Raw genomic sequence first — 25,319 nt, forward strand, 5'->3', positions numbered from 1 at the left:
ACATATTATAATGAGATGAACAGAACGGATGAGCAGCAATAAGAGATTTTTCAAATTATCTCAAATTATTCAGAGGTCATAAATACTCATACATATTTTGTGTTAAATTAATCCATATCATTCTTAAAAGTCTGCATAATCTATGATCTTCTTCAATTCTGTGGCAAATCATTCTGTTATACCTTGTAGAACAAAATCGTGCGGGAATACGCTCTATTAGTGTGACGTCACACACCGCCATTTTTGGTTCTCCTGTCAGTGTTCGGAATCCAAACAAATAAATTGTCATTGAAATTAGTACGGTGTCGTTGAAGGAATTGGCTTATTTTCATAAATAAGAGTATTTGAGGAACGATTTTAGTATTAATTGATAGACAGAAGGCACGAGTTAATGCCAGTAAGTTCGAACTTGAAGTTCAACTAATAAACACGGCTTTTTACAAAATCTGGGGAATGATACAGGATTCAAACTTACTGGTATTAACCTCGATCTTTCTGTCTATCAATTAATACTGAAATCGTTCCTCAACTACTCTTATTTATGAAAATAAGCCAATTCCTTCAACGACACCGTACTAATTTGAATGACAATTTATTTGTTTGGATTCTGAACACTGAGGAGAACCAAAAATGGCGGTGTGTGGTGTCACACTAATGGTGGATTTATGCACCAGTCCTAAGAACTAAGACTAAACCTAAGAACTAAGACCTAAGAATTGAACGCTAACAAATCAATGAGGGCGTTTATGCACTTTTCCTAAGAACTAAGAACTAACACTAGCAGGCCAACTGTTAACTAAGAGCTAAGAATTTCAATATCAAAGAGTACCAGTTTCTATCATTTTATGTTCTTTATTCGTGTTTATCGATGAAAAGTATTAGGTGTATTTGAAGAAATCAAATTGAATTTTTTCAAAATAAATATAAATGTCAAACATCAAAGTATAGAACAAATAGCCTTAACTAAGAACTAACAAGAGAGTGCATAAACGCCACTGAATTCTTAGGTTTAGTTCTTAGTTCATAGTTCTTCTTTATGGTGCATAAATCCACCATAATAGAGCGTATATCTGAGTTTCACATTGATTTCATGGTTATATCTCATTATTATATTTGGTAGTGTTGGTTCTCAGAACTCTCCTGTCACAGATTGTTATCTGTCAAATGTGTGACAGAAAACAGTTCTGCCAACCAACATTTTTCAATGCAAAAATTACTAAACGATATATATGGATTTATTTATTCTATCACTCGCTTAGAATATCAAAGCCTTCTGCACTTGTATTATAAATAGCTATTATACTGTCGATATATCAAATTTACCTGTAACTGTGAACACACTGAGAACATTTCTTCTTTCAATGTTTTTGTTCCTTCTAATTTCTCTTTGAGAGATTCAATTTCTTCTTGTAATTTTTTGCATATAATATGTGGGTCCTTATGACTACTTTCTGTTCGGCCATACCTGAAAACAAATGCAGTATCTTGTTTAGTTCAGAAGATACAGAGGAAGAAGGTACGACGAAATATCCTAAGGGTATTTTTTAAATTTAGTGCTTTTTTTTTAGGATGGAGAGAAGCATATTCGAATTAGATGTCAGTTTGAAACCTGACACATAAGTGTGTGTGACGAGTATCACACATGAGAAATAGAGTGACCAAGTTTTTTTTGTAAATGTAGATTATCCCATTTAATTGATATTATTTAATAGTGAGTTTATTAGAAATTGCCATACAAAGGTTACTTTTAAAAATGGAAATAATCGAACAAGCAATTTCACATAATCAAAATGAAATTGCACTGAAGATCCTAGTCAGAAAGATAGTCTACACCCTTAAGAGGAAGTACCACCATGTGACTACTCAATTCAAAACGAAATAAGAGATATCTTCTTACAAATCCCCGATTTTATAGGGTTTTGACATAATTCCTTTAAACAATAATTTATTGTTGTATTTCAATATTTTTAAATTGCGAATGAAAAAAATAGTGCCTTGGTGACTTTTCGTTTCTTGCAAAAGAATTGATGATATGGTATTCCTACAAAGCACTAATATATTAAAAAAAATTATTACAACAGAGACAAAACTAATTTTGTGGAAATTTATAAAAAGACTCATAAAATACTTTCTTTCGACGAAAGTTGTAATTATTGTAATATTCCTAACTTCTATTGATCATCTAATCGTTCTGGCAACACCACACATTATTTTTGTCTCTCCTCCTATAGGCGAATATACGCTCTATTAGTGATGACGTCACACACCGCCATTTTTGGTTCTCCTGTCAGTGTTCGGAATCCAAACAAACAAATTGTCATTCACTTTAGTACGTTGTCGTTGAAGAAATTGGCTCATTTTGATAAATAAGATTATTTAAAGAACGATATTACTATTAATTGATAGACAGAAGGCACGAGATTAATGCCAGTAAGTTCGAACTAATAAACACGGCTTTTTACGAAATCTGGGGAATGATACAGGATTCAAACTTACTGGTATTAACCTCGTTCCTTCTGTCTATCAATTAATACTGAAATCGTTCCTCAAATACTCTTATCTATGAAAATAAGCCAATTCCTTCAACGACACCGTACTAATTTGAATGACAATTTATTTGTTTGGATTCCGAACACTGACAGGAGAACCAAAAATGGCGGTGTGTGACGTCACACTAATAGAGCGTATTGACCTATCAACTCTTAAAGGTCCGAGCTACCTTCCTACAACTTAACGTTCCACCACAATATGGCAACGCCGCCCGACCACACACTCACCTTCCTATGCTATCACTGGTCACGCTGCTACACTCGCTGCCCTCGTCGCTCGGGAACTTGGGCTGGTGCCTTTGCCCCGCCTCCTGGCTCATCGACGACTGCGACGTTGCCGGATGCAGCACAGCCGGCAGGGTGGCCGAACCGTGGTGGTTCTTCTCGCCCTGGTCGCTGCCGCTGTTGGCTCCGTTGCCTTCTGAGCCGCCGATGGCACCAGTTCCTACGTACCATTCTACGGATTACGATTGAAACAGGTTATCTCATGCGGTGGGTTGAGCCATGCACACGGGGGTGTGGTGAGTGCGTTAGAGGATCGGTGGGAGGGAGCGAACTATAGGGTGTTTTTTTTCGAGGTATATAACTTTAAGTTGGCATTAGTGTTCAATATGGCGACCGATTTAACAGCTGTCAAGTGATTTATTCTCAGTTTGGTTTGGCAATTCATCATGAATAGACTCACGCCTGAACAACGCTTGCAAATAGTGCAATTTTATTTCGAAAATAATGGTTCTGTGCGGAATACGTATCGCGCACTACGTCCATTAGCGATGAAGCGCACTTCTGGTTGAATGGCTACGTCAACAAACAAAACTGCCGCATTTGGAGTGAAGCTAATCCTCAAGTGTATGTCGAGACACCGTTACATCCAGAAAAACTGACTGTTTGGTGCGCTTTATGGGCTGGTGGAATCATTGGTCCGTACTTCTTCAAAAACGATGATGGCCAGAACGTTACAGTCAATGGTGATCGGTATAGAGCCATGATTACTAACTTTTTCATTCCTGAATTGAACAACCATGATGTCCAGGAGCTGTGGTTCCAACAAGACGGCGCAACATGTCACACAGCTCGTGCCACAATCGATTTATTGAAAGACACATTTGGTGACCGCCTAATTTCACGTTTTGAACCTGTGAATTGGCCTCTAAGATCTTGTGATTTAACACCGCTAGTCTACTTTCTGTGGGGCTATGTAAAGTCATTGGTCTATGCGGATAAGCCACAAACCCTTGACCATTCGGAAGACAACATTCGCCGTGTTATTGACGATATACGGCCACAAATGTTGGAAAAAGTCATCGAAAATTGGACGTCCAGATTGGACTACATCCGAGCCAGCCGTGGCGGTCATATGCCAGATATCATATTTAAAATGTAATGCCACAAGATTAATTTGCGGATAAATAAAATTCATGTCAATCGAATAATCCATCGTTGTTTTATTGCAATTTAAAGTTCTATAGCTAAAAAAAACACCCTTTACAAGGAATACCAAACTAAACATCGATCAGGGAATCGGGAGTGTCGACGGCAGGGTTAGATACAGATGGATTAAAAAAAAGATTTACGTTTAACAATAAATGCACTTATCGAAATAGTTTACGTTACCACTAAGATGTCTAGAATACCGATGTGTTCACTGATTAGATTGTGTTTGAGATAATTCTGGCGATTTAGGGTAAAAGGGGTGGTTCCCTTTTCTTTCTCAAGGCGGTGCTTATGAAGAATTGACCAATCATTGCCATAACCAGTATTTTAGACATCTTAGTCCTAACGAGGCTTCGTCAGATGGTTGTTGTCGACCCAAATTCAATCTCAAAACGTTTTCTTTGAGTACAAATTGTAAACAGCAGAAATAAGGAGAACCGAACGACAAAAACAATAGTTTAAGGTTAAGTTGGGGGAGAATGAGACACAAATTTGGAGAGGTTTGAACAATTTGGTTGATTACAATTTTTATGCTATGAATTCTGGATGTATAAATTTATAACTTTTTTTTAAATTGAATTTTATCAAATTGTTATAATCTCTCATAGGGAAACAAATTGAAATTTGATTTGTTAATGATTAATTAATTGATGATTAAAAAAAAATCATAATTTTGAAATTTAACATGTATGCAACAAAAATTTGAAATTAAATTAATTGGTAACCGAAGAAAAATAACAAGAATTTCACAACAATTATCAAACAAAGCTAAACAAATCTACTATTCTCAATCTCCATCAAAAATGCCTATTAAAATTGATAAAAAATGTGTTTGCTATGATCCTTCTCTACTTCTGCTATTTTTTTTGTTGTTATGATGTTATGAACATATTTAAGATTACCTCTTATTATGAACTCATCTGAAGAAGTCATTGTAATGAAAATTATTTCAACAATGTGAAAAATAATACTAAAAAAAAAACTATTCCTTTCCCCACTCAAATACCAAAACCATTAAAGACAGATTAATTTTCAACACAGATTGTTACGGTGTGTCAAACAAAAAATTTAATCAGTATTATCTTTTGATTCTTCTTATCTTTTTTACTAGTTCAATACGAATATGGGAATTTAGTAAAAGCGAAAGCAACGTTGCATTGAAGAGATATAACGAATCATATAATTTATAAGCACTAATCTTAAATACAGAAGTATATACATAAGGAATTTAAATAATAAAATAAAAAAGCAAACTGATCAAATATTCTTTTGACAACAGTATTAAAACATTAATTCTTAAATACTGAATTTCTCTCTAAATTATTATATGGTTTAATCAATTGAAAACAAAAAACCAAGAATGGATTAGCAAAAGAGTTAAAAAGGAAAACAAGTATTTTCTTTAACTGAACATAGCACCAATATAAAGCATATATACAATGCGCTACTGATTTTTATCGAAATCTCGGGTTGCCAATTTTTTCCAAGTAGCTGAATAGCTTTCAATCGTAGATATTCTTACAAAAGAAGATATCGTTGTTATTACCATATACCAGAAAAAAATTGCTTACTTGAGATTTGACTAATATTGTCTGCACTTCCGAATTTATTCTTTATTAGATGTGCAAATTCCCTAGGTTTCGACATTACAGATCCACTGAAACCAGTTATTCCATCTCTTATATTTCCACCTACATTCCTACAAAAAAAAAAAAATTAATAAAAAAAATATTATAATGGGGGGGATCTTTAATACTCACTTCAGTCCTTGTCCCATGTCTCTCAGCACCTCCCTAGGTTGCCTATGGCTCTGCAGCTGTCCATGTCTTTCTAGCTCTATCACACGTTTCTGATAATTGTCTAATTTTTTTTGTAACTGCGAAATCGCTTGAGCACTCTTTTGGTTCTTTTTTTCAAATACAGCTTTTATCCTCTGTAATTGAAATCTGTCTTCGGTTTTCGCTGACAAATCCAGGTACTCATTCACGTTATCTACAAAAATAAAAGGGCGTAAGTCAAACAAGAAATTGCACAGTAATCTATAGAAAATTTATTGCACCCTTTGAAATAATGAAAAAAAAAAAATTATGTATTTGATTTCAAACACCTTAGGCAGGATATTCGAAGAATTTTATTGTAGAGAGGGCTAACCGATTACGAAAACCAAAATTGTCTATTTTGTCTTAAAACGGTATTATTTTTGCAAAATTTTAAACTCATCATCTATTTTGGTTTTTTTACAACAAGACTCGAACATGCCATCTGTTGTTCACAAGTAGTAGCTCTAACTACTACATCAGCGCCCCCTGTACTACTTTAAGTAAATGTTGTAAATATTATCTGATAGATCGCGCTAGTTGCCAAACAATACCATCTACTTTTATACCATTCCAGGTCTGTAGGCACGATTTTGCAAATTTTAAAAATTAAGATCATACTTCACAGGATCATTTCTGTAGTATATCTTCACACATTCTCAACTCAAATTGAGAGTGGTTGCAACCTCGACGATGAGTCGAAGTATCGCTTCCTGAGCGTGAGACAGGCCCTTGGAATTCCTCATGGAAATCCTCGTGGCCCACGATGATCGTTCACCTGGACTTGTCCAGTTTACGGATGCGATACATTCTGAGAGGTTGCTTTTTTTCCTCAAGACAATATCAATATGCGCGCATGTCTTTCCAAAGCTCTAATGAGGTTACTCTGTACTTGTTTTACATACCGTATATTTTATCTTAATAAATTTGTGCTTAGTTTTTCTTCTGGATGTTGATGAATTTCATTGTTTTTCTTCCTATTGTGTATTATTTCTCCGTTGAAGAAACTGATCTTTCACAGACATATGCATATACAGGATGTCCCAAGTTCGAATTCGGGTATTTTTTTATTGTAATAATTTGAAATATTGCATTGTGACTATTATTATTTTCTTTTTTTTTTGTCAATTTGTTATTTATACTGTTAATTTATTATTCGTTTTATTTTTTTGAAAGATTAATGTGATATTGCGTCCCTCTGAATGAAAAGATGCATCAAAAGATTTTGCTTAGTTATTAGAGATTCTGGACCATTATGTATGAATAGATTGAATAGTATACGTCCAAGGACTGACCCTTGTGGTAGACACCTTTAGAAAGACTAAACTGCGTGCTTCTAAATATCATGAAGATATATATGGTAATAATTATTATATTTTAATTGCTTCATTATTGAATATTACATCTTAATTTCTTATACAGGGTGTTCCACAATTGCTACGACGCTCTATTACGGTCGAGGACTCAAAAATTTCGATTTTTCTCCGACATAGTATCATTAGTCTCCATTAGAGCTACATTCTCAAATTGTTCGGAAATACACTGGGTGTACCAAAAAAGTGTAAATCACCAAACATATGTTTTTTCTTAATTTTTTTTCAAAATCAAACATTTAGAGGCCCATAAACAGTCACACACTCACCGTCCCTAAGTTTCTGCTCCATCTTCATGAGATCCCTCGTCTTGCAGATCTTCGTGCCCAGTTGCTCCAGCAGCGCCGTCGTCCGGGCGTCCATGGCGTAATCGCCGTCCTCCTCCTGCTTCATCTGTTCCGAACTGCCGTTGGACGCGTAGGACGACGGACAGCCGCCGCCTCCCAGATCGGCGACGTCCTCCGTCGCAACGCCCGCCGTCGTTCCCGAGTCGTCCTGGTGTTGTTGGTGATGATGATGGTGTTGGTGGTGCGGGTGAGTCGACGAGTCGTTCATGTCCGACCTGCTCGCGGTCGGCGATTTGTGCCTTCCGATCTTGTACGATTGCTGCGAGGCTAGCCGAGCGTCGTCCGGCTGGAAGTAGAACTGGAAAATGACGTGGAGAAAATTAGATGTGTTACACAAAAAAAAATTTTTTTCAATTAAATTTATTTTCTTCAAGTTCAGATTTATCAAACATAAGGATAGTGTTACGTCTAATGTCTTTAGTTCAAACTTTACATTCCATTTGAATATTCAGAGACAAATATAGTGCAAAAAACCGACCTTGCAAGTCTAAAAAAGAACTGGGATATTCTTGGAACCATATAAGGTGAAATCCAAGTGATACTGAACTGAATCTCCCCCATGAAATTCCATATTTCCATAATTAATACACTCGTAGCTGTTACCCTATAAACATCTATCTTGTACAGTTCAACAATTCAACAAAAAAACAGATAGAGTTGGTAGAAGATAAGTACTCCGATTGAGATCACAGTTCTTTATGTAGTTCAGTTGTTTGGAGTCAATTCAGAAACGAACTGCGAACTGAAAAACTAGTTCCTCTGCGAACTAGTTCTTTCATGAGGTTCTCGAAAGAACTGGCGATAAATTCAGATAGTTTAAAATCAAAGCTCGCAGAGGAACTAGTTCTTAAGTTGACAGTTTATCAGATAACAGTTTTTTCTCGCGCTAGTTCGTTTATGGGTTCTTTAGTTCATGTTGGCGTCAATTCAAAACGTTTGAAATCAAATATATGTCTGCAACTTTACTATTTCCTTGATGCTGTTCGTTAGTTAGTTCACGGAAGAACTAGGGATCCTGAGATCGTTAGCGTATATTCAAAATGTTATCAATTATCCATGCTTGAACTAGTTTTTTTATGTAGTTCGTTAGTTCTCCAACCAACTAACAATCGTAATATGAAATAATTCGAGTTCTCTGTTGAGTCGTTGTCGTAAATCCAACGTGTTAACCAACAGATTTATTTGTAGCCTTATGGCCTAGTTATTTTTTATATGATTCGACGAACGTTTTACCATAATTCAATGAAAGTGATCAAAGCTGATCTCAGTTCCAGTGTGAACTTATTATTTCATTCAGTTCATCAACTGTCGATATTTTGATTATGATCTAATAGAAGTGATTTATTCAGTTCCCGAGCTGATTCTCTTACGGAGGTCGTTAGTTCTCTTACGAACTGATGATACTTTTATCACTAGCCAAAAAAATGTATCTGTGTAGTAGAGTGGAGCAAAATATTTTCCTAACGATCGTTTAATCCACATTTAATAATATAAACGAATAGATTCGGGTAAGATAATTCATTGAAGCAGGGATCAATTCATAAAACGCATTCATGAATTACTTTTCTTATACAGATCGTTAGTTCTTGAAGTAAAATCTAAAACACAAAATCGTTCAATTTAGATTATTCAGTTTATTCTTATAGGTATATAATAAACGAAAAATGTCATAAGGCTCGAGGTTACAATAATTCATAACAAATATTACTTAAAAAAAAATAGTTGATCAAAAATTGGACACACGGTTTTAGTGCTTACATAATATACTCAAATCTGCCCAAACAAGTCCTAAACGTTCTCTACTCATTTAAAAACATTAAATAAAAAAAATTTACAAAAAAAAATCCATAATTCTACGAAATTGATCAACTACCTCATTTGTTGTCATTCCTGCAATCTGATCTAACATGTAAATTAGCAAATGACAATAACATTCAAGGAAACTTACGACAACCTATTTTACAGATACCACAAATTTCCTGTCCATGCAAAATCGATTTCCGACGCGTGCGAAAATAATTGTGCAACCTTGAAATGGTGAAAAATCAACGAAAACTCTAATTTTGCACCAGAACCAAACAAGCACAGATCCACAACTGAAAGGCGGCCTATTTGAGCCCTTATCGGTAAAAACCGACGTCAGATTGTGAGAATCAAGCAGAGCAGGAAATTCAACCGCTTAATTCGAAACACGCGGTAGATTCATCCGATAAATCGGAGAAAGGCTTACAACGTGATGACATTAAGGATATTTTTAATCGTTTCGATGTATTAATTCCGATAAAAAAATACCTTCAGAAAAAACTGCGTTTTGAATCTTTAGAGTTTATGTTTTTATTATACTTCAATGTTTACTTCCCCTACGTATAATATGTCTAAATGGGCCAATAAAGATTTATTATTATTGTTATAACTAACAATGTAGATTAGTTGAAATTAGATCGTTGTGATATATTTCTACTGGATTTTCATCAAGTAGGGAAACTATTATTTACTTCTATGATAATCCTAAAGATTGGAGTGAAGAGCTCTTCTAGAAATAATTCAGACATGCGCAGCTCAACACTTTCAGTTTGCATATACCATCACAACGAAAATTTATAATAATATTGCCTTAAAGAAAAAAGCAACCTCTCAGAATGTATCGCATCCATAAACTGAACAAGTCCAGGTGAACGATCATCGTGGGCCACGAGGATTTCCATGAGGAATTCCCAGGGCCTGTCTCACGCTCAGGAAGCGATACTTCGACTCATCGTCGAGGTTGCAACCACTCTCAATTTGAGTTGAGAATGTGTGAAGATATACTACAGAAAAGAAAGAAAGAAAGAAAAGTTTATTTACACGTTTTTACAAGATATTTTTTTACAATAGTTTTTGTTAATATATATAATTACTAGTTCCTGCAAATAATTTTTGCTTGACTAGAGTTTTCGTAACACAGATGACATAAAGTCTATAAACAATTTTTTTGTACAATGATGATATGATACAGTTTAGGATGTGAATGATTTATGCAGGAAAATAAAAATAAAAAACCTGCTCAAAGTAATTGAAAGAAACTATGTACAAATGTACACAGTTCATATAGACTGCCTGAAAATCGGTAGATTTTCATAAGGCAGAATATGCTTATCGTTTGGATTTTTGTTGTTCTTTCGGATACGGGTGATTTGCCTCGTAGAATCGCTCACATAATTCAGTTTTTCATAAAATGTTGATGATATTTTATCAACATACTCTCTTATGGTTGGAATTTGTGCCAATTCATGGAGTTCTGTGATACGTGTGTATCTGTTTTTGTTTAGTATTAATCGGAGTATTTTGTTTTGGAATATTTGGAGGGGCTTTAATGGTGTCGGTTTTAGGTGACACCATGCAGGGGCAGCGTACGTTATGATGGGTCTGATAATAGAGGTGTAAATTAGTTTTTTGTGTTCCCTGTTTAATTTACTTTTTCTGCACATTAAAGGGTAGAATAAGGTATTCATTGCGTAGGCCCGACCCAGAGTTTGATCTATGTGTTTATGAAAGTTCAATCTAGAATCGAGCTCTACACCTAAGTATTTAACTGAATTCTTTGGCATTATGGTTCTGTTGCCCATTTTCAGATGTGGACATATTTTATTGTTTTTGGTTTTCCTGTTGAAAACAATTTGTTCTGTTTTACCCTCATTCAAACTGATTTTCCAGGTTTCATAATATTTTTTTAATACGTTTGTATGGTACTGTAGCAGTTTATTTGCGGTAGTCGCATGGAAAGATTTAGCAAATATCGCGGTATCGTCTGCAAAAAGGGCCAGGTTTGTGTTTGGAAACTCTGGAATATCATGTATGAATAGATTGAAAAGTCTGGGTCCAAGGACTGATCCTTGTGGAACGCCTGCTTCAATATGTTTGGGTTGAGATATTGCATTATTCATTTTAACTGAAAAGGTTCTTTCTTTCAAGTAAGAATTTATTAATTTTATGATAAAAGGTGGCAGTTTTAGTTGTACCATTTTGTGTATCAGTCCTTCAACCCAGACTTTATCGAAGGCTTTTTCTATATCAAGAAACAGCATTACCATGTTTTGTTTCTTATTGAAACTATGAATAGCTTCAACTGCTATTCTGCATATTTGTTGTACGGAGCTGTGTTTTTCTTTAAATCCATATTGATGAGGATCCCGCATTTCAGTTTTGGTTAATAATTTTGTCAGTCTATTAAGAATAATTTTTTCTGTTAGTTTGCTGATCATTGATAATAAACTTATTGGTCGATAATTTTTAGGGGACGTTTTGTCTTTCCCCTGTTTGTGAATAGGGATTATTATAGCCTTTTTCCAACTACTTGGCCAATATTGCAAACAAATGATTGCATTAATCAAGTAGTTGAGTTGGACTATTGCTTTTTTAGAGAAATTTTTAATAAGTTTATTATCAATTTGATCTTCGCCTGGGGATTTGTTAGTGGGTAATTTTTGGATAAATGCTTTGATTTCAGAAGGGTTAGTGTAGTATTTTTTATACTCATTACCGCCGTGGGATCTACTAAGGAATTCATCAACTGTTTTTCTAACGTTCTCATGAAATTCTTGGTCGTTTATTACAGTTTTATGGTTCGCTTCAAAAGTTTCTGAAAGAATTTCTGCTTTCTCTATGTCTGTCATGTAATCTTTTGTGTTGTGAGTAAGTGTCGGGATGTCTTTTGGTTTTTTGCCGAGAAGTTTTGTCATCTTCCAAAGGGTATTATCGGATGGTTTTAATTTACTAATTTTTTCGTCCCAACATTTACCTCTGTGAATGTTAATTTTTTGTCTTATTTCTTTTGTTAGAGATTTCATTGTAATTTTGTCTAGTACATTTCTGTTTGTCTGCCAGCGTTTTCTGAATTTATTTCTAGTGTTAATTAAGTTAATAATGTCTGTTGGTAATTTGTCGGCGTGGGGAGTAATTTTTTTCTTTTTGGTACTTTTGTCGCGAGCGAAGTTAATTGCATTGGTAAATTTTATTAGTTCGGATTCTAAGTTTTCAATAGAGTTTATCGAGTTATTTATTTTAATTTGTTCATCTAAAATTTGACGATATTTTTGCCAGTTGGTATTTGAGTAGTCGTAAACAGTTTTTGATGGATTATCCTTCATAAATCCTCCGACGGTAGTTTTAACTACATTATGGTCGGATGGTAAGGCAGGTATAGATTCAGGAGTACTTAGGTTGGGGACGTTCTTTGTTATTATCAGGTCAAGATTACTAGGAGTTCTATCACTGAAAGGATAATGGGTAGGGTCTTCTGTGAAATGCAGGATACAGTCATCGTTTCTTTCCAGGAAATTCATTAATGTTATTCCGTTGGTATTACGAGAATGGCAGTTCCAGTATTCATGTTTCGAATTCAGGTCGCCAAGAACAATAGTTCTGTTTTTAGAAAAGAGGTTATTTAAGCAGTTTTGAGTGATTTTATTGCTAGGACTATTGTAGACAGCTATTATGTTCAAGTTATTACTTAGTTGAATACCTATATTCTCTAATGTGCAGTTCGTTACTGAGGGTATTAGGGTAAAAGGAATTCCGTTTTTGACAGCAATCATAATTCCACCATAGCCTGAATTATCTGGGCGATCTTTTCTAACTACCTGGAATCCCCTGAGGTCAATTTGGTCGAAGGTTCTTAATTTTGTTTCGTTAAGTGTTATAATATCTATTTTATTTGAATTTAGAAAATGCGAAAGTTCATGAATTTTGGATTTTATGCCGTTGACATTCCAGGTAGCTAGTTCGAGTGTGTTAGAACCCCCCATCTTCGAGATTAGAAATGAAATTAAAGAATATTTCAAATTTTTCAATTGGATTCTCAGCATGATCCATTTGTGTATTTAGTTGTTTGATTGATTTCAAAAATTTCTCTATATTGATATGTTTATTGAGTTTCTCGAATTCATTTTTAATTTCGAAGAATGGGTTGTTACCCGATCCTACCTTTTTATTTTGTTGTGGGGTTTCCTCGATTTTTTGAGTTTCTTGGCGTTTCCTTTCTTCATAGGCCCTCTTCCGGTCCTCCCATGGATTCGTAGCCGGGGGTGGAGCAGGAACGAATTTCTTAGGTGCTGCAATTGTCGGCCTGGTCTTAGCCTGACGTTTCTCTAAGATTTTGAGGTACACTTCGCACTGTGTACTGTTAGCTGGATGTTTACCTTTGCAGTTCGCACACTTGGCTGGCGTACTTCTGTCCTTCGGGCAGTCCTTGGTGAGGTGGTTTTCCGCACATTTCAGGCAAACTGCTTTGCTAAAGCAGTTTGAGGTTGCATGTCCCCATTGCTGGCAGCGATGACACTGAATTATTTGCTTTGATGTGCTGTATCGTTCCCATTCAATTCTGGTGTAACTTAAAACTTTGACGTTTCTTTGTAGTTGCTTTAATGTTACTTGATTATCGGTTATAACAAGGAATAAAGGAACTTTGGTTCCTTTCATTTTATAAGACTCTTTTACAGGAACTTGATACAACTCCCTGAGTTCTGAGTTTATCTCTTCTAGATTGGGATTGTGCTCTAGGCCTCTCAACACAAATGCATGTGTCTTTTCATCTTTCAGTGTGAAAGAGTGGAAATCCTGGTCCGTTTGTTTGAAGTGTTTCTTCACTAGATGGTATTCTTCAAGTTTCTCTATAAACAGGATTGTCGAGTTTCTCCCGTATTTTATGTGAAACTTGCCTCTGCATAATGTCTTTAATAGTTCGACGATATGTCTGTGATCACTAATTATTCCGTGGATCACAATTGGTGGTGGTTTTTGATCCGTCTTTTTCTCTGATGGTTCCATCATCTCGTCCTCGTCGTGCATCACGAATTCTTCGTTTTTGAGGGTAGCATACCTGTTCACAGTCCTCAATTTGAGGGACTGACTCGTTTTCATCGTATTCGCAGCACTTGTCGAGGGGTGCGAAAAGCTGGCATTTTCTATATCTGTAATTCTCCTCTTCCGTTTTTCTGGATGAGGTCCAGAGGGGGACTCCATTTGGATATCTGGTTCCATTTCAGGAACCAGGGATACTGGTCGATATACTCTTTCTACACTCACTATTATAATTCACTTAAGTAATGATACTTTAAAAGCACACACTCACTACTAGGTAACTAAGACGCTAATCGTAATAACAATAATAAAACTCTAATACTCACTCAGTGATATACTACAGAAATGATCCTGTGAAGTATGATCTTAATTTTTAAAATTTGCAAAATCGTGCCTACAGACCTGAAATGGTATAGAAGTACTTCGTATCGAAAATCACGTGGCGCCATCTGTCGAACAAAGTTTTCAACTTTATTTCAAACTGGCTATGGCGGCGCTTGCGAATGACAGAAGGCATCGTTGCCAGATCGAGTGGTTTTTCCCCAAATATTAGGATTTTATTTAGGAGGAAAAGTTTTCGACGGAGGAACAACCTTTCTAATACTTAATTATTCCCGAATTATATTGATTCAGAGTCGAAGTTTGAATGTAAAACTGAATTGAAACAAGATCACAAGAGCGTCTATTGTTCTACTCTCGATTATTTATTTTTATTTATCTCGAATCTATTCGTTGGTCGTTGGAAATGATGAACCAGAGCGTTCATTAGTTTGAAGCCCGACGATAATCATCGAGCGAGGTTTGCCACAGCTCAACGATTCTCTTTGTTACGTTGCCCATCTGAGTGTGCATGACAGCGGTCGTAAAGTGGGTAAAGGTACATGTTAATAATGCAAACGGATACATTAACCGATATAATATCGAAAAACTCCATCGGTATTTCTCTCGATTGGAGGCGTCGACGCCCTTGAAACTCGAACGACGCCCGCAAGCCAGAGAAAAAAATGGTGTACACGTAATCGTATATTTCATTGTGTATACTTTGGCCAGGTGCAAAATGATTATTTTCGCTTGGAAAATTGATAAATTATAACTATAAGACGAAAATTGGTTGAAATTGAATTTTTTTCCATGGGTGTCATATCGGGTGGTGTTGACGCCCATGGTTTACTTCCAAAAAGACAAAATGGATTTACACATTCTACAATGTGAACTGAGGAAATTTCACGAGGTGTTGACTTTATTTTATGTTGATCGATTCCAAATGATCATTTTGGGAAATTAAACACCAAAATTGTATTTCTGTATCTATAAACCTATTATATATTTTTATTTTATTGGTGTCGCAATCAAAATGAGATTTCGAATGGTTATTTTACGTCTAAATGCAAAATTTCATCTCGATTGAATATGCAGTTTTGAAATTGACACATCTACAAGGAGAAAATCTTGGTGCTCTAACACTAAATCCTCAAAGAATTCAGTATATGCAATAGAAACATAATCTAATCTAATCTAGGATTATAGAAAAAATTGAGTGCTTTGATAGACACTATACCTGTCTTCATCCTTTTAGCTGTTTATATTACACAATGGAGGTGAGTACTTCTTCAATGAAAATATTTATAACAATTTTTTTTTCAAGAACTTCGTATTTACAGATATTACTTTGATAATATTCAAGAATGAATATTTATTTCATTTTTTATTTTGAATGTTATTCAATATTCTCCATAAATATAATACTTTTAAATAAAAAAGTCTAGGGGTGTTAAATCCATTGTTCTTGGTGTCAAGTAAATGTGGAAATATGAAATACCAGGATATCGAATTCATCTTCAATTAATCAATACATTTTTGATTCCAGGGTGCCGGTAAGATGTTCAGTTTAGGTTTAGGAGTTCAGTTGACCATTAAATAAACGTTCAATTTGAAAAGGATAATCAGTTTACCAAAATATTTGAAATCCATATTCTTAAAAAGGGATACTTTGAATCTTGCTGTATGCTTAGGTGGTTTTTCAGGATTATTCAGGGTAATCCTAATTGAATTTTCAGAAATTCGTAACTCTGAATGTCATTCATTTCGGTTTTTAGACTGTTATTTGTTTACTAAGGAGAAGCACTGGCAAGGTTGTTCCAATTTCTGCTATTCCAGCGGGAGCAATTGCTGGAAAGGCTTTTCCAAAATTTCCAGACACTACTGTCGCTCTATATACGTGTCAAAATTTGGCCAAAGCGAGAAAAAACACAACTGTCAGTCAGCTGGCAAGGTTATGGCATCAGTATTCTAGGGTTCGCAAAGTATGATATTCATTGATATTACCTCCAAAAGTGCCAAACCATAAACAGCGATTATTATATAGCGTTCTTGGATCGTTTGAAGGATGAAATCGTTAAAAAACGGCCCCATTTGAAGAAAAAAGGTGCTGTTTCATCAAGACAATGCGCCGTGTCACAAATCAATGAAAACAATGGCCAAATTGCATGAATTGGGCTTCGATTTGCTTCTGCATCCACCGTCTTCACCAGATCTGGCCCCCAGCGACTTTTTCCTGTTCTCAGACCTCAAAAGAATGCTCGCTGGAAAGAAATGGCCGAAACTGAGGCCTATTTTGAAGCGAAAGACAAATCGTACTACAAAAATTGTATCGAAAAGTTGGAAGATCGCTATTATCGCTGTATCGCCCTCGAAGGCAACTATGTTGAATAATAAAATCGAAATTTGCCAAAAAAAAAATTGTTTTACTATGGTAGACCGGGAATTTTTCAATTGGCCTGTTAGTATTTAGTGAAAATATGTCGAAAATTCAGGAGGTGATTCTTTGATCAGAAATAAGGAATGATATTCAGGAAAAGTCCTATACATATTTGGAAATATATGAAATTATTCCGTCAATAACATAGAAACAACACCAATCTATACGTCGCTTAAACCAACAAAAAAAAACCACAATTAAAACAACTTTTTTCACACCACTCCATATCATAACAAAAATATTTATAGTTCCATTAATTACCCCATCAAGGCGCCAACTGGTGACGTCACTGCTCCCGTACACGGTAACCAACATGACGGACGAAACGCTCATACGGGCGTACCAACTGTAACTGACAGTCGGTATACACACACACATACAACGACGTGAAACCAGAAGAAAATCCACAAAAGAATCTCTTTCATCTAGGTCAAACAGTTTAATCAGTTGTTGTTATTATTATTACGATGATGATGAATATCGAGATACAGGAAGAGATCGACGCGTGGATGGAAAATATACGACGCGTAGAGGTCAGGGTTCGAGCTGAGAATGCCTTAATCGAAGGGAGATAAGTCACAAGTTAAAGCCAAGCTGAAGTTTTACTTTTCTTCGATATTCAAGTTGAAAGGAACAATCGAATAATATGAAGGTGTTCCTTCCATTGTCTGTGTAACAAACGAAACCCGCAGTCTCTCTATTCTTGACCTTAAACGTTTCGTGTATCCAAGTCGTTTGTTGTAGTAAGGCTGTGGCTGGAGAGCTCGAGTGCTCGTGCACTTGAATGAACTGCAAGCAAGCAGTTGTCGAGCTATGAGATATACTGGGTTTATATTGGGTGTTTTTTTCGAGGTATATAACTTTAAGTTGGCATTACTGTTCGAGATGGCGACCGATTTAACAGCTGTCAAGTGATTTATTCTCAGTTTGGGTTTGGCAATTCATCATGAATAGACTCACGCCTGAACAACGCTTGCAAATAGTGCAATTTTATTTCGAAAATAATGGTTCTGTGCGGAATACGTATCGCGCACTACGTCCATTTTATTTTGTTTAGCGATGAAGCGCACTTCTGGTTGAATGGCTACGTCAACAAACAAAACTGCCGCATTTGGAGTGAAGCTAATCCTCAAGTGTATGTCGAAACACCGTTACATCCAGAAAAACTGACTCTTTGGTGCGCTTTATGGGCTGGTGGAATCATTGGTCCGTACTTCTTCAAAAACGATGATGGGCAGAACGTTACAGTCAATGGTGATCGGTATAGAGCCATGATTACTAACTTTTTCATTCCTGAATTGAACAACCATGATGTCCAGGAGCTGTGGTTCCAACAAGACGGCGCAACATGTCACACAGCTCGTGCCACAATGGATTTATTTAAAAAAATGGTTTGGTGACCGCCTAATTTCACGTTTTGGACCTGTGAATTGGCCTCCAAGATCTTGTGATTTAACACCGCTAGACTACTTTCTGTGGGGCTATGTAAAGTCATTGGTCTATGCGGATAAGCCACAAACCCTTGACCATTTGGAAGACAACATTCGCCGTGTTATTGCCGATATACGGCCACAAATGTTGGAAAAAGTCATCGAAAATTGGACATCCAGATTGGACTACATCCGAGCCAGCCGTGGCGGTCATATGCCAGAAATCATATTTAAAATGTTATGCCACAAGATTATCTTGCGGATAAATGAAATCCATGTCAATCGAATAATCCATCGTTGTTTTATTGCAATTTAAAGTTCTATAGCTCTAAAAAAAAATACCCTTTACAAGCTAGACCGAAAATATTGCTAGTGTGAGTGTAGAAGAAGATTCAAATTTATTCATTCCTCGGCGCGCCAAACATTCGGGCCTCTCTTACGGCCCGCTATGGCGTATTTTGCACCTACACGTTCCGTTTTGGCTTTATTGCAAGACAAATTCTCAGGACCATTAAGTTCATAGTTTCGGCGATATGAATTGGCCACCAAGATCTCATGATTTATAGTCTTTGGATTTTTTTTCGTGTTAGTTAATGACGATAATCCTCTATATATTGACGATCTAAAGACTAACATCTGTCAAGTTATTGGTGAGATATTACCCGAAATGTATCGGAAAATCATAGAAAATTACATATCAAGGATAGAGTTCTGTAAGAGATCACGCGAAGGACATTTAAATGTATTAAAATGTATTGCTATCACCACAATGGACGAGAATATGGAAAAATTAAAAAAAAAACTGTAATGGATTTTACATTGCAAATTCTACCAACTCTAAATATAAAAACTGAAAATTTAAATTGGGGTCAAAAAAATTCTCTCCTAACGATTAAAAGCTTCATTATAGGAATTAATAGACCAGAATCATGTCGAACGCATGATTTCCTGAAATTTTGGCGTAGATACAATCATCGGGCAAATAGAAACGTAGATCATGACCAATGGGACAGATTTGAACGTGCATCAAAAACGTACACGAGAAATCCAACGATGCATCACTAAGTTGCAAGGTTGCCAGATTGGTGGGTTTCTCCGGAAATTCGGGAATTTTTGAATACATGTAGTTTTTTTTTTATTTTTACTGATGAAAAACATAAAAAATAAAGCCTTCTTTGATGATTTACAATTGAAAAAGAATATTTTAGAGAGTATAAAAAAGAGTTATGTTATGTAAATAATTATTTTCCCAATTTTGAATGATCCATTATTTTAACTTTTATTGCCATATCAACTAATTATATCTGAAGATTAATGTTTTAAAGAATCCGATAGAAATTAGAATAAAATTTTTAAAAACTATAAGGACTTTCCTGGGATAAAACTTTGTATGCATCATCATTGTAAGAACACATATGGTCTTATATAGTAAAAAATTAACTCCTTGCATTGGTTGGAGATTACCCACGTACCTAAAAATGGAAATAAAAAGGTCATTCGAATTATATTTTGACGTATATTCAATTCTTGATTTTTTTTGGGATTTTTGGGAGATCTGGCAACCTTGCCAGCTTTATTTTCGTCCCATACTATCCAATCTCATAGCACGCACGTTGCTAATTCGATTCTAATTATTGTTACCTGAATCACTAGGATTACCAGTAACTACGTTTCGATTCAAAACCAGAAATTTTTATTATTCACTCAGATTCCACATGCAATGCCAAAAGATTTGATGTGTATAACTCATAGTTTCTGAGAAGAGTTCTGAAGGGCAGAACGATGAATTTTTTTATTCGATTGAAGACACCAACACTTCAAAATATTAGCAATGAAATCATTAAAAGTAAAAATTTTTTTCAAAATAATAAACCAATAAAAGATTGAAGCTTTGAGAAGACATTCCATTGAAAAAAAAGAAAAATTCACTTATCATAAAAGCCGATTCGAAACGAAGATAATACGCCAAAAATAATATATCTAACCCTAAATTTACAAAGTTTTCTCTGCATCCCTATTATTGAGAAAAGCGTCATCTATCACGAAGATATTAAAGTTTTATCCATTCAAATTCATCTTGTCATATCCCTGACATGGTTAGATTACGTTGTCGGATTTTGATATATTACCAAATCCACAAGTTTACTATATCGTTTTGAATGTATATTATATTGAATGAAATATGTTTATTTGAGTGATTTCCGATTAAATATGCAAATTTGAATATTTGGAATCCGATATTTTTCCTAATTGTCAAATTAATAATAAGCAGAATATTTATTATTTTCTGTATCTACCTGCTGAAATCCAAGGTTTGGCAACTTTTGCTCTCCTAGTGTCATATATTGTTTTACGTCGTTTGGCGCGCTTGAAGTTTGTTTTCTGAATTTCTGATATATTTAGGTATTTATTTCAATAGATTTTGAGATAATATAAAACGTTGATTCACTATGGGGCATAAGAAGTGCGTTCTTTGTGGAGAAACTCGCGAATTGAGTGAAATATCGTATCACTGATATATTTTCATTTCCGCGCGCTTCATGCCAAATTTGATGGTTCATGTTGGGGACCTAATTTGCTTACTGAAAATGACAAATACTCCCTCTATCTATGTTTTTTACTCTGAGTTTACAGATTTCATGATTATGTGTTTCTTAATTTTCTGAAAAATGTTTATTTCATTTGTTTCAATGTTTTTTTTTTTGCTGCATACAACTTGATAGATCTGTTATCAAGCTAGGAGGATGCGGTATAGTAACTGATTTTTGTACCAAATTTCATGCGAACCCATACACCGAAAGGTAACAAATGGGATAAAGATTATATATATATATTTCATGCGAAATGCAGTTTTAATTTTCGACAGAACCTCTGAACGCAGGACATAAGAGTTTTTTTTCTATTCGATTTATGGATTCTATATACAATTTTCGAGAAAGAATTACTGAAGTAAGTAGTGAATACTAAAATCCCATAACACTCCCAATGTTTTATTGGTATTGAGAGAAGTTATTCGAACTTAAATCAATAATTTCCCTGAATATTTCATTAACACATAACCCAATTTCAACCAAATCTATTTATTTCACTTAATTGATTCAGCTATCATCGCTTCATCCTATAACTAGAGGAAATGTTAAGATTCGAGTAATAAATACAGTAATAATCACCTTGTCACGATAGTTTTTGGCGTGAATTCGTGACTGAAAGTATCAAAAGATCAAGGACTGGTGATGCAGCGTTATTTTCAATAAAAATATAATCGATGTGCAGGGCATTTGTTTATCACACAGCTGAATTAACAAATTTTCACGGAACATCGTGTTCGAATATATAATCTTTTTCTAGATAACCTCGAAGAAGACCAATGGGATCAAATCGTATAATCTCGATGGCCAATGGTTAGGCTACGTTCATCGAATTGGGTTTTATAATCCCACGTTTTGTTGTGGTTTTTTCTTTCGTGGATTAAGTTTATTTACAATACGATTTTTGAATTAATAGTTCAATCATTTCTGAATTTCATTTTGAGCAAAGTATTTACTATAATTTTTGAAAATCTGTTAGCCACTTTTATTTTAATTTCGATTTTGTAAGATTATTAATAAACATTGTTATTATATTTTGATATTCTCAGCTTGATTAACCGATAAGAATTTTCAAGATCAAAATAATAATTATAACAGTTAAGATTCATCTTCATCTATATTAAAGTTAATTGTTCAAAAAGACAAGTTACAGAAATCTCTAATTATCATCAGAAAGCAGTTAGCATCCAAGGATTTCAATGAAGACGTTATAAATAAAAACATTTACTGCTCTTCAGATTATTTAATAAATATAATTGAAGAAAATAATTCTCAGAAGCCAGTAATTTTCATTTAGTTTAAACCATCGATGAGCAAAACCATGTCATGAAATTCCTCGAATCAATGTATAACTGGCTTGTAGCATTTACATAACAAATAAAATACAATTATTACCAAAGCGAAAATATTGATATTGACTTGGAAGAAAAAGCAACCTCTCAGAATGTATCGCATCCACAAACTGGACAAGTCCAGGTGAACGATCATCGTGGGCCACGAGGATTTCCATGAGGAATTCCAAGGGCCTGTCTCACGCTCAGGATGCGATACTTCGACTCATCGTCGAGGTTGCAACCACTCTCAATTTGAGTTGAGAATGTGTGAAGATATACTACAGAAATGATCCTGTGAAGTATGATCTTAATTTTTAAAATTTCAAAATTTTGGCATGGTCACCACGAATGGTATAGAAGTACATGGTATTGTATAGCACGTGGCGCCATCTATAACAAAATCGTCGAACTTCAAGGGATAAAACTTGAATAAATCCATGGTAGATAGCACTTCTTTTCCAATACCAAGGATATAGAAAAAAATTTATACACATATTAAAATTATTTTCCTATAAATTCGAAATATTACAAAATAGATAAATATGATATTTTTCATCCGAGAAATCCCATTTGTAATAGTTTTATAATTACGCAATTGTTCGAATCATCTAACTACCATCTATGTTGAAACACAATAACCGACATTAAAATAAGGACATCCAATAATAGTTGGAATATTCTAATCATTTTTGGTATACGTGTTTTATATGATAAGATAAATATTCATCCTAGAAAAATCAATAATGTATTTGATGATAAATTATGGACCTATTCAGTAATATATAATTTTTTTGTACGGTTCAATCATTTATCAAACTATATGATTAGATACTCTACTAAAAATAAATAATAAGTATCGATTTACATTTATTTATGTTCAGTGTTTACTCTTGAATGAATTTCAATTATGTAATTTGATTTTTTGTTGTACCGATGTTAGCCAAGCCTATACACATCGTTTTCATAGATACAAGTATACAGGGTGTTTCTGAATTGATTCCAAAAAAATTGAAAATGGTTTTTTTTTTATCGATAGTTTGTGAATTTTTGCTCTGAATGTTATGTAATTAGGAAATTGATTATTTAATCCTTGTAAAAGGGACAATTTTTTTTAAAGAATTTTGCATAATCAACCGTTTCACTATTTTGCTATTGATTTTGGAAATCTGTTCGATAGTATGGGTTCAAATACAGAATTTCATGAAACTGTCGAAGACATTAATTTTCTGAGAACTAGAAAATGTTGCCACATTGAAAATTACTAAAGCAGAATATTTTAGGGATTCATTTTTTTCGAATTTTTCCTAGGAGACCAAATATCGCCAACCCAACGAACGTAAAAAAGTTTATACTCATATCGACAATTGGCAATTACAAGTGCTGAGAATAAGCAGAAACAATTAGACCCCCCAATTAAAAACGCGCAAGGTAACAACTTGGAGGGAACTAACCTGTTATTTCTTCATTTCCCATGATCCTGAATGCGCAATTACGAAATCTCACAACTATTTTTTTTTCGTCATGAATTACACGGGGTCATTCAATTTTAATTAACTTATCAATGTTTACGACGATGGAGGAGGTCACTAACCATCTTATATCCATGAATAGTCAAAATGAATCATTGTATGTTCGTACGCCAATGTGTATTGTTTAGAGAATGACGTTCGTTCTATCTCGTGAAAGGGGGTTTCAATCTAGAGAATTAGGGAAATTAGGAACAGACAACGGAATAGCTTCGTTTGAAATAATGCATTACTGAAAAAATTCAAGAAGATCACTAAAGTGAGGTTAGAAGTTTTTCTGTGTTTTTTCCAAATTATTCTATGGTTCGTAATCATTTTCGTAATTTTCGAACGGTTTCCCTGAATAAACGAAAAATCACACGAGAAAATATATTCACGAAATAACACACTGACATTTTTTTTTGTTCGTCTTAGCTTCTGGATTATTTTTTAATTTCAAACGAATACATATCCAGAAAAATGTTCAATGGAAAGCAATAAATAATACAGACATGATATTGTTTATTCTCCACTGTAAATGTGTTCAAATTATAGCAAAAAAAGTGTCTGATAAAACTTCTAACTATGCCTGTATCTTCTGCATTTTGAAATAATAATCTCAATTTACAACTTTCTCTGGCTCTCTGTATCCCGATATTGGAACTAGCGTCACCTACAATGCAATTACCCAAGTTTTTGCCTTAAAATTGAACGATTCTCTTACAGATGGCTTTACGTGATATACAATACTAAGTTCTTCTACACCGTTCATGGTGACGATGCCAAAATTTTGAAATTTTAAAATTAAGATCATACTTCACAGGATCATTTCTGTAGTATATCTTCACACATTCTCAACTCAAATTGAGAGTGGTTGCAACCTCGACGATGAGTCGAAGTATCGCTTCCTGAGCGTGAGACAGGCCCTTGGAATTCCTCATGGAAATCCTCGTGGCCCACGATGATCGTTCACCTGGACTTGTCCAGTTTACGGATGCGATACATTCTGAGAGGTTGCTTTTTTAACTCAAGACAATTTCAAAAATCTATACGCGCATGTCTTTTCAAAGCTTTTTAGGGGAATTCTGTAATTCTTTTACATATCTTGTGAAATGTATCTTTATAAATTTGTGCTTAGTTTGATGTGGATGAAATTTCGTTGTTTTTCTTTCTCCGTTGAATACCGAAACGGATCCGCAACAGATAGTGTTCAAAATTCACCATTTTTAGGCTCAATTTGAACGAATTGTAGCCAGTCAGCCACTGTGTATACGTCACTGTATAGGGTGGGCAAATTTCGATGTTTTAGCACTACAACTTTTAAACCAGAGGAGATAGACAAAATCT

General features: G+C 34.7%; 1 protein-coding gene, 4 non-coding genes and 1 pseudogene across 13 annotated transcripts in view; 2 read left to right on the forward strand and 4 right to left on the reverse strand.

Annotated features, from left to right (window-relative positions):
* Nucleotides 1-25,319, reverse strand: part of LOC123672700 (transmembrane and coiled-coil domains protein 2) — a 32,779-nt gene that overhangs the window by 2,123 nt on the left and 5,337 nt on the right. For 6 of the 9 annotated variants that reach the window (XR_006746345.1, XM_045606937.1, XM_045606936.1 and 3 more), the window contains 5 exons: nt 7,443-7,818; nt 5,744-5,975; nt 5,555-5,682; nt 2,778-3,006; nt 1,324-1,465 (listed from right to left, as the gene is read on the reverse strand). Coding sequence is in view for 8 of the 9 variants with exons in the window: in XM_045606937.1 (XP_045462893.1) it covers nt 1,324-1,465; nt 2,778-3,006; nt 5,555-5,682; nt 5,744-5,975; nt 7,443-7,818 (1,107 nt within the window). In the remaining variant the exon portion in view is untranslated. Of the gene's footprint in view, nt 1-1,323; nt 1,466-2,777; nt 3,007-5,554; nt 5,683-5,743; nt 5,976-7,442; nt 7,819-9,468; nt 9,599-17,376; nt 17,529-25,319 lie in introns of those variants that run through there. The other 3 variants (XM_045606938.1, XM_045606941.1, XM_045606935.1) reach the window with 3 other exon arrangements.
* LOC123674290 lies at nt 6,412-6,620 on the forward strand. The gene has a single exon (XR_006746635.1). It is a non-coding gene; the product is annotated as a small nucleolar RNA U3 (small nucleolar RNA).
* On the reverse strand, nt 10,150-10,364 carry LOC123674304. Its single transcript, XR_006746648.1, has one exon. It is a non-coding gene; the product is annotated as a small nucleolar RNA U3 (small nucleolar RNA).
* LOC123674306 lies at nt 14,627-14,725 on the reverse strand (annotated as a pseudogene).
* Nucleotides 22,568-22,776, reverse strand: LOC123674285. Its single transcript, XR_006746630.1, has one exon. It is a non-coding gene; the product is annotated as a small nucleolar RNA U3 (small nucleolar RNA).
* LOC123674291 lies at nt 24,779-24,987 on the forward strand. The gene has a single exon (XR_006746636.1). It is a non-coding gene; the product is annotated as a small nucleolar RNA U3 (small nucleolar RNA).

This window comes from Harmonia axyridis, chromosome 2 (genome assembly GCF_914767665.1).
Source record: "Harmonia axyridis chromosome 2, icHarAxyr1.1, whole genome shotgun sequence".
NCBI lineage: Eukaryota > Metazoa > Arthropoda > Insecta > Coleoptera > Coccinellidae > Harmonia > Harmonia axyridis.